This window comes from Oncorhynchus masou, chromosome 19 (assembly GCF_036934945.1).
Source record: "Oncorhynchus masou masou isolate Uvic2021 chromosome 19, UVic_Omas_1.1, whole genome shotgun sequence".
Classification (NCBI taxonomy): domain Eukaryota; kingdom Metazoa; phylum Chordata; class Actinopteri; order Salmoniformes; family Salmonidae; genus Oncorhynchus; species Oncorhynchus masou.
The window spans coordinates 24,206,778-24,221,697 of NC_088230.1; the positions used below are offsets into that span (position 1 = coordinate 24,206,778).

A 14,920-nucleotide genomic window follows, 5' to 3' on the forward strand; every position below is an offset into this window, starting at 1 on the left:
TTTATAAATGTTTTTCTTCCACTTTGATATTAGAGTATATTGTATCAATCGTTAACAAAAAATTACAATTAAATCCATTTGATCCCACTTTGTGTCACAATATTTTTGGGAAAAAGTCAAGGGGTGTAAATATTTTCTGAAGGCACTGTACATATCTACCTCAGTACCTCGTACCCCTGCACATGGACTTGGTACTGATACCCCTTGTATATAACCAAGTTATAGTTACTCATTGTGTTTCTATTATTACTTTTATTATTACGTGTTTTCCTTTTCTAATATTTCTCTATTTTCTATCTCTCTTCATTGTTGGGAAGGGCCCGTAAGTAAGCATTTCACTGTTAGACCACACCAGTTGTTTACGAAGCATTTGATTAATACAATTTGATTTGATTTGACTAGGCCTTAGGGTTGCAAAATTCTGGGAACTTTCAATAAATTCCATGGTTTTCCAGAAATCCTGGTTGGAGTATTCCGGACGACCTGTTTATTCCCTCCTGATTCCGAGAATCTTCCAACACTGACTGAGTTTGAGAGAGAACAGAGAATGACACACCTAAAGATATGTTTAATACAATGCGACTACTGTATCTAGTAAAAGTTGTGAGCGAAAAAGGCCTGAGAACTCACTGAGAAACCCCATCAACTACATAGACAAAGGTCAAATATGGCTCAGTTGGTAGAGCATGGTGCTTGCAACGCCAAGGTTGTGGGTTTGATTCCCTCGGGGGACCAGTATGGATAATGCATGCACTCACTACTGTAAGCTGCTCTGGATAAGATAAATTACTCAAATGTAAAAATTATAAACTGACCTGAGTGAAAGTGAGCAGTTGTTCTTTAGGAAGGCTCACAACACTCTGAGGCCTTCATTTAGTACATACCTCAACAGCTCAGTATACTTTCTGAGGCCTTTTATCTGAACATGGTCTGCTTTGTCACAGTGGTTTAAGGGGTGAGCGAGGTTGAACTTGAATCCTCCCTGACTGGTCTAGAATACATTACGCAACCAGCTGCTTTAAGCTCTCTTTCAACAACCAGCTCAATGGCAGTGCAATGGTGACATGTGGATCCTTTGATCCAGATGAGTTGCAGGGCCCTGCCTAATTCAATACAATGAATATGCATGTAATCTGGTTTCATGTCAACACATTACCCCAAAACGACTACATGTGAGGAAACATTACCCAACACATTATGTAAAAGCCTGAATAAATTAATCCGAAAGATCGATCAATTTCAAAAAGGTACAGTACATTCAGTTCTTAAACTATTTTGCACGTAATGATTTTTTCACAACTTCTGAAGGGACATACCAACACGGAAAAAGTCAAAAAGATCCTCAAGCCATTTGAATGCACAAAACCAATAACACATGGCAGAAAAACCTCCCTCAAGTCAGTCGTGAATGTGGCATGCCAAACGTTAAACTCCAGCACAGTTAGAGTTTATGGGCGACCGGGGGGTTGTTGGTGACACAAAGAGTCTATTGTTCTGTTTAAGCCAAGCTGGTCTGAGAGACTTTGTGCAAAATCCATTTATTGTGGCTCTTAACTTCAGCTGGCTTCAAAACAAGGTGTTTTGGTCTGATGGTGAGAGCCTCCTGTTGCACTGCTCACATCCAGCTTCACCTGTATTCCACTACTGAGCTCTGGCACCCCTGACTGACGCCTTTCCTTGACAGCTGTTCCATTCCCTGGACTTTTGGGGCTAGGGTCCACCTTCTGGGGTTCCCTCACCTGACTAGACGCATCTGGATGCATTCTTTGAGAACATGAATGTTATCATGTGCTATTATCAGCTTCCAGGGGTAGGAGACATAATGTGAGATCAGATAGCAGAAGAACATAATGACCAGGTTTACCAGGAAACGAGTAAACTCAACTCCATCCAGCGATATGTCTACGGCGTTGAGTATGTAGTGCTTGTGTGTGTGTGTGTGTGTCTGTTGGGGTGTCAGTATAAGTATGTGTGAGTGTGTGGGTAGAATACAGTGTGTGTGCATAGAGTCAATGCAAGAGAGTTAGTGCAAAAGGGTCAATGTAGATAGTCTGGGAAGCCATTTGATATCTAGCAGTCTTATGGCTTGTGGGTAGAAGCGATTCAAGGTCCTGTTGGTGCGGTAGCAGAGAGAGCAGTCTATGGCTTGGATGGCTGGAGTCTTTGAATTTGGACCTTTCTCTAACACTGCCTGATATATAGGTAGTGGATGGCAGGGAGCTCGGTGTACTGGGCAGTATTCACCACCCTCTGTAGCGCGTTGCAGTCAGGTGCCTTGAAGTTGACGTACCAAGCAGTGGTGCGGCCAGTCAAGATGCTCTCAATGGTGCAGCTGTAGAACTTTTTGAGGATCTGAGGGCCCGTGCCAAATCTTTTCAGCCTCCTAAGGGGGAAGAGGTGTTGTCTTGCCCTCTTCACAACAATTGCTATCAACAACAGAATAAACACATTTTGAACTACATACCTACAGTAGAAAATAAGATATCTTCTAATGATGTGAACTTCCTTTCTCAACTCCTAATTGTGAGCAAATTACACTCACTGGAATATCTGACATAGGCTAGCAGTGTGGCAAGTGCCGCTGGCTGCTGATAAGATGTCTTGACTTGGACATACATCCTTGCCAACACATGGCTAACCTTTGTTTAACCAGCTTTTGCACGCCCAATTTTTCAGTTTTTGATTTGTTAAAAAAGTTTGAAATATCCAATAAATGTCGTTCCACTTCATGATTGTGTCCCACTTGTTGTTGATTCTTCACAAAAAATACAGTTTTATATCTTTATGTTTGAAGCCTGAAATGTGGCAAAAGGTCGCAAAGTTCAAGGGGGCCGAATACTTTCGCAAGGCACTGTATATCCAGAGTATTTTCAGATTTCGTTATCAGCAAATGCGGTGAAAAGTACAGTAAATGTAAAATGCACATAAAATCACCAGTGTAATGTTTGGATTCAGTCTTGTGAACTGTTGTGTCCTCAACTTTGGTATTATAATTTCCCCATAATCTCAAAACTGTGCCCTTTAAATTGATACCATGGTTATGCATATGCTTTTCATATGTTCCATTTAAAAAACATTTCAGTTTATCCCTATCCATATGGGCCAATGCCCACGAGTGTAATCGGTTAACACTGGGTTAGGAATAACCTAAAGAGCATGTGAAAAATGAAAAGTGACAGCTGAGTGTAAGCAAAGAGTAGCTGGGTGGATGGCCTATTCACAAGGGCACATGTTTGTGTGTGTTTATCTATTTGCAGAGAGATCGTATTGGTTAACATATTGAAGGCCTGAACTCTATACAGCAGATATATGGGAGCCATAAAATGTGCAGACCTTTATTGTTCTCCTACAATGTGTATCTTGCCAAGCACTTGAGTACTGGTATATATCATGTTTACATGGCCATGGTGATGTCTCTATTGCTTATGCCTCAGCCATTAGGAACACTGCACCACCCAGATACAACACCTGGGCTCGTACAATCCTGGAAGCACATCGGTGCAGGATTACACTCTACAGTCAAAGTAGAACTGTTCTTAGGTCTCTACTCGTTTATATAGCATCAGCTGAGGCTAGAGCCAACTGATGGCATGATGCAGCGACGACACATAAGACCTTATTGTAGGAGACAGAAAGCACAGTAGAAAGGAAAATAGCATTGATAGGAGAAAGGACTAGATAAAGAACAAATCAGAGCCTTTAAGCAGTATCTTAACTTACAGCGATTTCCCTGCAAGCAGACATCGATATTCCAGTGCCTTCAATTTGTTTCAGTGCATATTCCTTCTCATCTTCCCTGCAAAGAAAGAGGGGAAATATCAGCACATCACTTTATTTATTTGGCAAGTATGTAACAACACCGTAAACTCACCTTCTTGAACAACATAGATTAGTGAAATACTGTTTCAGGTATTGAATGTTGTGTGTTTATGAGCAACATTAGGATAGAACGGGGGATATGAAAATGATGGAGATGGACTGCTCTTGCTTGACTTGTTCAAATGGAACAGTAGAATCCCTGCCATTATCAATATCCTCTGGCAGAAGAAGACAGTTATACCCTCTCCACAGGCATGCTCTGTTTTTGAGTGCAGCCTCTCCCCAGAACAAGCATAATTATCTATCCACCCTGCATTTCGCCACCCCCCTCAATGCAAACACATGCTCTGGCTTCATCATAGCCTTCACACCGAACTGGTCGTTGTTCCTTCTCATAACACACACAATGCAGAATCAGAATGGATTTGAAATAGGATTTTATTTAATAAATGCAGTGTCAGTGTCAATCCCAGGGCTTTTTTTCTTGACATTCTCAGGGTATTTATGTGCCCATGTAAAAATCTGTTGGTGGTGGAAAAAGGCATTGAAGGCATGTAGAAATGTTAGACGTATTGTGGTGTGCACACGGACATCAGCACACTGTGAAGTAGGGAACTATGGATTATCTGAGATAAGCAGTAACCTCCTAGAAAGGGAATTTACCCCAACATTGACTCTCCAGAATATATTATTAAGAGATTACAAAAATGGCCTGTTGTATAGCTTACTTCTGGCAGAAGATTTGTGAAAAGGTCAAAAAAAAAGAATGAAGACCAAATATGTACAAAAAAAGGCTGATTTGTTTAATGAGAATCTTTGTCTGTATGTGTGTGTGTGTGTGGTACCTACATCAAACATGACATCACCAACTGGCCTACATAAGAATGGGTAATGGGCATTCAATAGCGGTGGTTTCAGGCTGGAGGTTTCAGACACTACTATCTCAAATCTGATTTTGACTGAGCCTCAACACTGTTTTAATGGATGTTTAGGTCTGTGATAAAACAGCCTTGATTTGCTCATGAATATGAATTTACTGTAGCCATCTCCGCCTTCTGATTAATTAAGCAATGGACACAAAAGACAGACAAACAACCACTCTAACTTCTCATGCCCTATAAACATAGCACTTTATTATCATGAACAACACACAACACAGAGGACTGCCAAGTCCAAAAAGTGCTAATACACAGACAAACACAGGAAAACAATGTGAGCTGGAGGGGTAGAGGGGTACAGTTGCATTTATTTGTCTTATTTTTTTACCATTTACACCAAACATCTTTTTCATAATAAGCTCCACCACACAACGGGGATGGTGAATTACAGCTGTTCTGGGCATTCACATTTGATTAGTGTCCAGAGATTCCTGGAGGAGCTGGCAGGGGTCCAGAGTGGATAGGGCTGTCGCACAGTCCAAAGGCTGCATATTGAGTTTCTCAACAAGCCTGCATGGCCCCTTCACTCATCTGGCCACAAGCCTGATTCATGTTCCCAATCACATATATGAAGATAGAGACACTCCCTGTTCTCTGTTCACAGAGAGAAAGCTTGTCTTCACACCTCATCAAAGTGCTACTTCTACTATTTATTGCAGACAGTGGGAAAACCTTGCGGAAAAACAAACAAAAACTAAATTGTCTCAATATGTTCCACTGACAGTTCTATACGACAACATTTTTTACATCAAATTGGCCAAACTTTGCATGAGGAGTGTTTTATATTGTTGACCAGCAAGAATGGATCATTCTTCATGTCTTATGTGGTGCACATGAAACTAATATTAAAACCTTAGCAGTGCCTTTATGATAATACATGAGATGCAATCACAAAATACAGTGACTGGCTGCTGCGCATTAGTTTTCTTCAACATGCTGTTCAACTCGACTCTCTACAAGGGATTGAAGAGCAAGCATTTGCAACTAAAATGCTAGGCCTACTGCACCACCCCTGAAAGCATGCATCACTGAGAAATCAGCAACAACAATGACGACGATGATGCTTGGGCTATGTCTCAGTTTCTAGGCAATTCCATGTAACGGAATGATGCTAAGACTCCGCTTTTTCCATTTAAAATGTATGTCAAACAAAAAACAATAAATGCTAAGTTTAACAAACCATACAATTCTATACACAATGACTACTTTCAACAATTTCCAGTGAAACACATTTCCTTGAAGAACAGTGCATATGCAAAGTTTGGTAACATAAATTTGGTTTGTGCTGTAACTGCTGTCATTCTGTTTCCAAACTTTGTATCTGCACTGTACTACAAGTAAATGTGTTTTTGTAAAATGTTCAGTGGAAATTGTTAAAAGTCGTCATTGTGTATAGAGAATAGAGTGTATAGAGTATGGTTAGTTTAAGTTTAAATAATTGTTTATTGTTATGCAAACATTTTAAAGTTTAAAAAATCAGTCTCAGAATCATTCTGTTTTTGTGGAATTGCCCTTTTCTTTTTTTCAATTTAAAGTTTTATTAAGTTTTCTTGTTTTTCAATCAATCAACCAACAAAACACATTCCACATTCACAGATGTGAGGCTTAAAAAAATAAAAATAAAAAGTCAAAAAATATAATAATACATTTGAAAAAATTAAAATAAAATTAAAATGAAAGATTAAGTCAAATAAAAACACTTATTTTTCTTAATCTATTTATTTTCCTTGGTGCATATATATATATATATATATATATATATATATATATATATATATATATATATATATATATATATATATATATATATATATATATATATATATATATATATACATACATACATACACGCATACATACATACACACATACCCACACATACATACATTCGCACACATACTCAAAAACAAAGTTAAAATAAAAACAAAAATAAAAAACATATATAACACTTGCAAAAGCACTATCAGGGTTCTTATCAGCTATTTCTAGCATTCGCTGAGACGATGGGCCAATCATTTGTTTTTAGGTTTTACAGTACCTTACACAACATGTACAGTATCTGCGCATTTCCCTAGTCACCCCGTTCACTCTGTCCAGTTTGAAATATAGTTGAGTAGTGGAGACCAGAGTCTATCAAACTTGGGCTGTCTCTTGTGGAGGTCATAAGTGAGCTTTTCAAGAGGGAGAAAGTCAACAATCTGGTCAATCCACATTTTAAATGTAGGAGGGGTATTAGAGGCCCACAATAGAAGAATACATTTCTTAGCAAAGTATGTAATAGTCATAAGCCGATTTTCTCTTTCAGGATCAAGAACAAAGTCCTGCTGGGCATTAAGGAGATAGATACACGGGGTCATGTCAAACTGTACCTCTAGTATTTTCTGTGCAGCAGTATGTATAGATTGCCAGAATCTGTCAATCTCTCTACAGCTCCAAAATACATGCATATAGGTTCCGCTCTGGATAAGAGCGTCTGCTAAATGACTTAAATGTAAATGTAAATGTACATCTTTTACAGTTAGGAGACATATCTATTTTCATTCTATGGAGTCTCAAAGGAGTATAATAAAATTTGTACAAAAATTTGTAATTAGGTTCTTTCATTTTTACATTAGTAGAGGAGCAGTATACCCTGTCGCAAACCTCCGCCCATAACTCATCACTGATAGTCAGACCAAGGTCCTTTTCCCAGATTATTTTCAAAGGAGTAAAGGAGGAGCCTCCTTTCTCAGAAAGGAGTCTATAGATGTAAGATATTTTGCCTTTAATGGATTGTGTTGTGACAAGAAGGGTTTCAACTTCATTCAACTGAGTTCTAAACCTCCTCTTGGAGGTAAATGAGGAAATTACATGTCTAATTTGAAGATATTTAAAAAAATTGGTCTTGGCACATCGAATTCACTGCAGAGCTCTTGAAAGGATTTCAGTGTAGTGGTTTTCTGATGAAATAGGTCAGAAAAGGTCCTGATTCCTAGAGTATGCCAAAGATTAAAGTTGGCATCCCTCAGGGCTTTTGGTAAGTCTGGGTTGCCTACTATAGGCGAGTGAGAACATATTTGGGAGGAAATGCCCAGGTATTTCTTACAGTCCCTCCACGCTAGTAGGGTACTGTAAATCACAAAGGTTTTGGCTATGTTGCCCACTTCATTAAAGTTATTTATGAATATAATTGAGCTTAAGGGCAATGAACCACAGGATTGGGCTTCTATCTGGATCCATGTTGACTCTTGTCTGTTTGTGATCCATGTTAGCATGTTGCAGATTTGGGCAGACCAGTAGTACAATTGAAGGGAGGGAAGGGCAAGACCACCCTTAGATTCAGGTTTCGATAGAGTGGAAAACTTGATCCTAGGTTTTTTATTGCCCCATATAAATTTGGTGATTTTACATTTTACATTTAAGTCATTTAGCAGACGCTCTTATCCAGAGCGACTTACAAATTGGTGAATTCACCTTCTGACATCCAGTGGAACAGCCACTTTACAATAGTGCATCTAAATCATTAAGGGGGGGGGTGGTGAGAAGGATTACTTATCTTATCCTAGGTATTCCTTGAAGAGGTGGGGTTTCAGGTGTCTCCGGAAGGTGGTGATTGACTCCGCTGTCCTGGCGTCGTGAGGGAGTTTGTTCCACCATTGGGGGGCCAGAGCAGCGAACAGTTTTGACTGGGCTGAGCGGGAACTGTACTTCCTCAATGGTAGGGAGGCGAGCAGGCCAGAGGTGGAAGAACGCAGTGCCCTTGCTTGGGTGTAGGGCCTGATCAGAGCCTGGAGGTACTGCGGTGCCGTTCCCCTCACAGCTCAGTAGGCAAGCACCATGGTCTTGTAGCGGATGCGAGCTTCAACTGGAAGCCAGTGAAGAGAGCGGAGGAGCGGGGTGACGTGAGAGAACTTGGGAAGGTTGAACACCAGACGGGCTGCGGCGTTCTGGATGAGTTGTAGGGGTTTAATGGCACAGGCAGGGAGCCCAGCCAACAGCGAGTTGCAGTAATCCAGACGGGAGATGACAAGTGCCTGGATTAGGACCTGGTGATGCTTTGGTTAGTTGTTTTGAAGAAGGAAACTGGGAGATAGCATGGGAGCATCTGAAATAAGTAGTTCAGTCTAGGGAGGACGTTCATACGGATTACATTAATTCTTCCTACTAAGTTAATTGGGAGGGAGATCCAGGTTTGGAGATCGTTCTTGATTCGATCCAGGAGTGGAAGATAATTTTCCTTAAAAAGGCTATTCAGATCTGGTGTTATGAAGATCCCGAGGTATTGAAACCCCTGTGTTTTCCATTGGAAAGTACATAGTGTCTTCATAGAGCTGGTGAGTGTAATATTGAGAGGGCAGACAGTGGATTTGTTAAAATTGATCTTATAAACTTGCCATACTGAGCAATTGTGTCTAAAATGAGAGGGAGAGATTTCTCAGGGTTGGATATGTAGAGCAAGACATCATCCGCGTAAAGTGAAATCTTGTGCTGCAGACCGCCTGCAGAAACCCCCATAATACTTGGATTGCACCTTATCAGCTCTGCCAGAGGCTCCGCCCCCAACAAGTAGAGCAGGGGGGACAGCGAGCACCCTTGTCTTGTGCCCCGTTCCAGAGGGAATCTGTCAGAGTTCAGTCCATTAGTAGTCACCATGGCATTTGGATGAGAGTATAGTGATTTGATCCATTTAATAACATTTGGGCCCATATTGAACTTTTCTAAGACTGAAAACAGAAAGCTCCACTCCATCCTGTCAAACGCCTTCTCAGCATCCAGTGAGGCCAGCAGGACAGGGGTCTTCTGTGCGTTCACTTATCGTTATCAGAAGAGTATCTGTCTCTAATAAATCCAGTTTGGTCCGCTTTTATTATTTTGGGAAGAAGAGTGTTTAGTCTTTTGGCGAGCAATTTGGTAATTATTTTATAGTTGAAATCCAACAACCTTATGGGCCGGAAGGACGAGCAGGATAGGGGGTCCTTGTCCTTTTTTAGCAAAACTGTAATGCGAGCTGTGTGCATTGAGTCTGGGAGAACTGTTTTTGCAAAAATCCTCCAGCATTGGCATGAAGATAGGGCGGAGCTGGGGCCAAAAAGCTTTGTAGAACTCTCTGGGGAATCCATCTGGGCCTGGGGACTTATTAGGTGGCATGGAGGTAATTGCCTCCAGGATCTCCTCAGGAGTGAAGGGGGAGTTGAGATCTTCTTGGTCAGTCTCTGATAATTTAGGTAGTGAGATTCCCTCTAGGAAAGAGTGGAGTTCTGCCTCCGTGTGTTTTATCTCAGAGGTGTATAGTTTGCAGTAAAAATCATGAAAAGTTAAATTGATCTTTTTTGGGTCGTATGTGACTGCTGTTCGGATAGCCATGATTGTACGCTCTTGACTGCTCCTTTTTTAATTGGTAAGCAAGCAATCTACTGGGCCTATTGCTATACTCATGGTATTTCTGTTTAGTAAAGAAAACTTGTTTTTTTTATCTCCCGAGTGTAGTCCAAATTCAGTTTGTCTTTGGCTGCATTAAGATGACTCCAGGAGGTGCTGTCTGGGGATTCTTTATGTATTCTTTCACAGCATTCCAGCTCCCTTTCAAGATCTAGCCTGTGTGCTTCCATTGCTTTTTTCTTAGAGGAAGCATATGCGATTAGATGGCCTCTTAGGGTGGCTTTAGCAGCGTCCCACATTGTGGCCGGAGAAACAGGATAATTTTTATTGTCTTGTGTGTAGTCTTGTGTTTAGTCTATCCATGTAGTTACCAATGTATGGAACGCTTAATTTGATAGCATGGAGGTGTTGAATTTCCAGCTCTTTGACCTTGGGATGTTTTTGCAGAGGTCAAAGCTGAGGTGGACAAAGGCGTGATCTGAAAGTGCTATGGGTCCGATTGTACATGTGGCTGAATTTATGAAACTCTTTGGGATAAAAATGTAATCTATACGGGAGTAGGTGTTATGGACATTAGAGTAGTATGTATAGTCCATAGATGAGCTATTAGTCTCTCTCCAGATATCTATCAGTCCCATCTCTTTAGTAAGAGAGTTCAACATCTTTGCAGAACTAGGATTTGTGGTGGGGACTTGAGATGATTTGTCTAGGGTTGGGTTGAGGGTACAATTAAAATCTCTGGCCACCACACCAAAAGAGACACAATGCTCATTGAACAGCATTGAACAGGGTTATCATTTTTTAAATGAAGGCAGGAGTATCTGTGTTAGGGGTGTATATGTTTAATATAGTAATTGGTTGACCATATAGTGACCCAGTTATCAAAATAAATCTCCCCTCCGGATCAGATAAGTTTTTGTCAATTATGAATGGAAAATTTTTATGGATAAGTATGTCTGTGCCTCTATTGTTTGATTTGAAAGATGAGAAATACACCTGTCCCACCCAAGCTCTGCGGAGTTTAGCATGTTCAGCATCACAGAGGTGTGTCTCTTGTAATAGTGCGATGTCTGCTTTTTCCTTTTTTAGAGCACATAGTATCTTTTTCCGTTTTATTGCATGCCCCAGACCATGGCAGTTCCATGTCAATAGATTTAAGGTACTAGTCATCGTCATCGAACAGTAATCGAACTTTAGTGCAAGTCATCGCTGGGTAAAAGTGGATAGTAGTTACAGCTGCGTTCTAATAAAAGGAAAATAAATGGAGTACATAAAATAATAATCTCTGAACACTCCAGCCGAGTACCCCCCCCCCCCCCCCCCCAGTCTCAATTCTGTGTTCCGAATAAAACAAAAACCGGGAACAGTTAGCCCAGCCTACATATACCTCCCCCAAGGGACATAGGGAACCCCAAGTAATAATAGCAACAAAAAAACAGTGAAATAAAAGTAGGCTGAAACATTAGTAGGCCTAGGTTAGGCTATACAGCCCATCCCTCTCAGTTAAAGGAAAATAAATATAAATTGGACGGCTATATTGACATTTAGGGGGTGGGTCTTTGGATATCGGCTATATGTTGTCTTACCTCCTTTAGTAATGGCATTAATCGCATTTAGTCATTGGTCCGTTTCTCATTGACCAGGATTGTCTTTCAAAAAACGTTTTGCCTCTTCGGGAGTTTTGAAGTCTCGCAAGGCTCCTTGTTGAAGAATCCTGAGCTCGTTTGGGTATTTGAATCCCCTGAAGATGCCTCGGTCAATTGAGTATTTCTTCACTTCGTCAAACTCTCAGCGCTGGTGTAAAGCGAGTTTGGCGTTTCCCACTGCGTTTCCCACTGTGATGGTGTTGTTTTTCGCCGCCTGTAGGACTCATTCCTTGTCGGTGAATCTCAGGAAACGTATGGTGATTGGGCGCGGTGGTTGTCTGGCTGCTGGCGGGGGCCTCAGTGCTCGGTGAGCTCTCTCGAGTTCTATGGGCCTGTTGGTGGACAGGTGGAGCCACTCGGGAAGTTTGTCTTGCAGGTAGCGGATCAGAAGCCTTAAGACATGGATCAGTGAGCACCACAGCAATATTCGGACAGGTGAGACAAAAAATCTGGTTGCTGTTCCTTTTGTACAAGCTGGACATCCTATTAGTTCTCTGAGATACATTGGAATAGAAATGGTCAAGATGTCATGCAGTGGAGAGGACATTGACAGGAAACTTCTTCAAAGGGAATCTTTCTGAATCCACAGGCTCAACACACTCTTCTCTTGGCCTTAACGAGGAGTTTGACTTGAAACCGGTTTTATAGTTTCAATATGTCCAAATTGTGTTTTTTTAAATAATATTTTGTGTATGTATATTACTGTAAATATTGATCACATTTCTTATGTATGATCATATATTTTGATACATTGAATGTTTATATTGTGAAACTATGTTATATATTTTTACCTCCTGTTACAGGAAGTGATATCACTGAGAACTGGCACAATATATAGGACCTTCCAACCCCATCTGGGATATGGATGCCTGATGAAGACCTAAAAAATATCACCTGGGAGCATGAGCAGCAGTGTTTTCCGTGATAGTGATCTACCCTTCTTAAAACCGATATAGGCTTATATTTACACTTTCCCTCCAATTTGGGGAGACACCAGATGAGCCAGGCATATCATGAGATTGGTGCACAAATGAGAATCAAACACAGCAAAATCACTTGCTTGCTGCAGGGAGAAAAAACTAACATTTCAATGGTATTTTCAATTATCCCACATAAATGTTGGTGACATTGCAAAGTAAGTAGGTCAATTAGGAACAACAGCACAACTTAGAAAACTATTAGAAGTGTACTTGTGATATGGGTATTTTATCCATATGTTATTAGAAACCCGTAATACTACAGTAATAGCCAAAAATAAATATATTCTCTCGCTCTCTATATATATAGAGTGAGAATATATTTATTTTTGGCTATTACTATATATACACATCTTGAGAGAGCTTGGCAATAATAGGATGATTATTTTAGACTAAGCCAAGTTGAACAAGATCAGAGAATATCATTACGCCTATACATTCCTACTGGCGAAATAACTCATGTTGAAAGTAGCCTGCGCTTCCATGAACAGTGTGTCAAATAATAAACATCATCACTGTGTTGTTGTGGGGGAGGACCGTTGAGTGAGTGTGAGTGCGTACATGAAAACAAAAACACAGACACAGGCAGCGCTCAGGGTAGTTAAAATCTATCCTCTGCTTTGTCCAACGTGCAAGGAGATATAGCTTAGTCTTGATAAGGCATTCTGCAATCAGTTTATTGAGTACACAATAACGTAATCTGAATCTTACCCGTCTTTGCGCTTAGCTTTATAAACGTGCCCGTAGGTGCCTCGACCCACTTTGCAACCTTCATATTCGAACAGATCTTCTACCTTCTCTCGTTCGGCTGCGAGCTTTGTTTTGAAGTCGTAATCCATTTGAACCCATAAATATTTCTTAATTTACAATAAAATAAAATATTAATTATAACATGCATTAATTAAATAATATGGTCGTTTTATTCCCCCACCATTTCCTTGTTTGGGATTTTGGTCTGCTCCGCTTAATGTTCACTGGCTCGTTGACGTCTCTAATTGACACGCAAGGCTTTCTGGGGAGCGTAGTTTACAAAAGCATTAGCTTGCCTCATCAACATGGAAGTAAAAGGTCTGTGAAACTACACTCCGCATTTCGCGCTGCGTTACTGCACTTGCGTACTCATGAACGCGCTCAGAAAATGTGTGGATCAGTTGTAACATTTCATGTTTTGTATACAACAAATGTGTAATCCTTTTGAAGTTTGAGCGAACATGTGCAGGTATCCAATATGTGTTTGAATAGAAAAGAGGTATATTGAAGTAGCTTCAACTGGAGGGATAGGTTGTACTATACAATCCCACCTGTGACATCTATAAGTTTTAGCCTTTTGCTTTTATACAAGAGAGGTAGGCTACATGTAGCAAATCTGCATGTAATTTGTAATCTGTAAAAAAAATATGCATATGCAATCACATTACACTATTATGACATCCACCATAACTCGTTTATGAAGAACAGAAGTAGGCCTAGATACCTTTATTAATTATATTTATTACGTTTATTTGGCAGGGACAATGAACAACAAAAGCATGTCCCAGAGCACCGAGAGAACATGTGTCGCACCAGATGTAGCTAATAGCTCATTTCCATATGTAGTCCCTAAAACGTCTAGACATCGGTGAACATCTAGACATGGACACATTATATACAAAACAGAAAAACACCATACAGTTAAAAAAAACAGAGATCAGGACATAGAAACTTGTTTCAACACAGAAGTCAAAACAATGCCCATATAATCACATTGCTATTGGAAAGAACATGTAATACACCTATACAAAATAAATATAAAAAACGAAATATTGTACATAGCCCAGTTAACGCACGTATTGAAATTACACCTATGTATATACCAATGTGTCTTCTATTGCATTACAATTCAGTAGGCCCTATGGCCTTTTAAGTTAAAATCAATGAGCGCATGACTGATTGGACTTCATTTAAAAAAATGTCTCAGTCGAGAAGGCTTTGAAGGTGCTACATGTTTTGAGAGCAGACGGGAACAGTTGACCTGAATGCAGAGTAGCGTTTATTATCAGGGAAATATGGCATATCTGCCAATTAAATGTATTATCGTTTAAAATTGGAGATTGGCAATGTACAATTTTGTCATGCTGACAGTTGCCACTGCCAATCGCCACTTCATTAGCAAGAACCCAGCAACGTGATTCGACTAACGTGG

General features: G+C 40.2%; 1 protein-coding gene across 6 annotated transcripts in view; it reads right to left on the reverse strand.

Annotated features, from left to right (window-relative positions):
* LOC135506041 (cyclin-dependent kinase 19-like) overlaps positions 1-13,707 on the reverse strand; it is a 53,823-nt gene extending 40,116 nt beyond the window's left edge. For 5 of the 6 annotated variants that reach the window (XR_010450337.1, XR_010450335.1, XR_010450334.1 and 2 more), the window contains exons 1-2: positions 13,450-13,707; positions 3,721-3,796 (exon numbers count right to left, since the gene is read on the reverse strand). Coding sequence is in view for 1 of the 6 variants with exons in the window: in XM_064925408.1 (XP_064781480.1) it covers positions 3,721-3,796; positions 13,450-13,577 (204 nt within the window). In the remaining 5 variants the exon portion in view is untranslated. Of the gene's footprint in view, positions 1-3,720; positions 3,798-13,449 lie in introns of those variants that run through there. The other variant, XR_010450336.1, reaches the window with a different exon arrangement.
* Between the last annotated feature and the right edge of the window lie 1,213 nt (positions 13,708-14,920).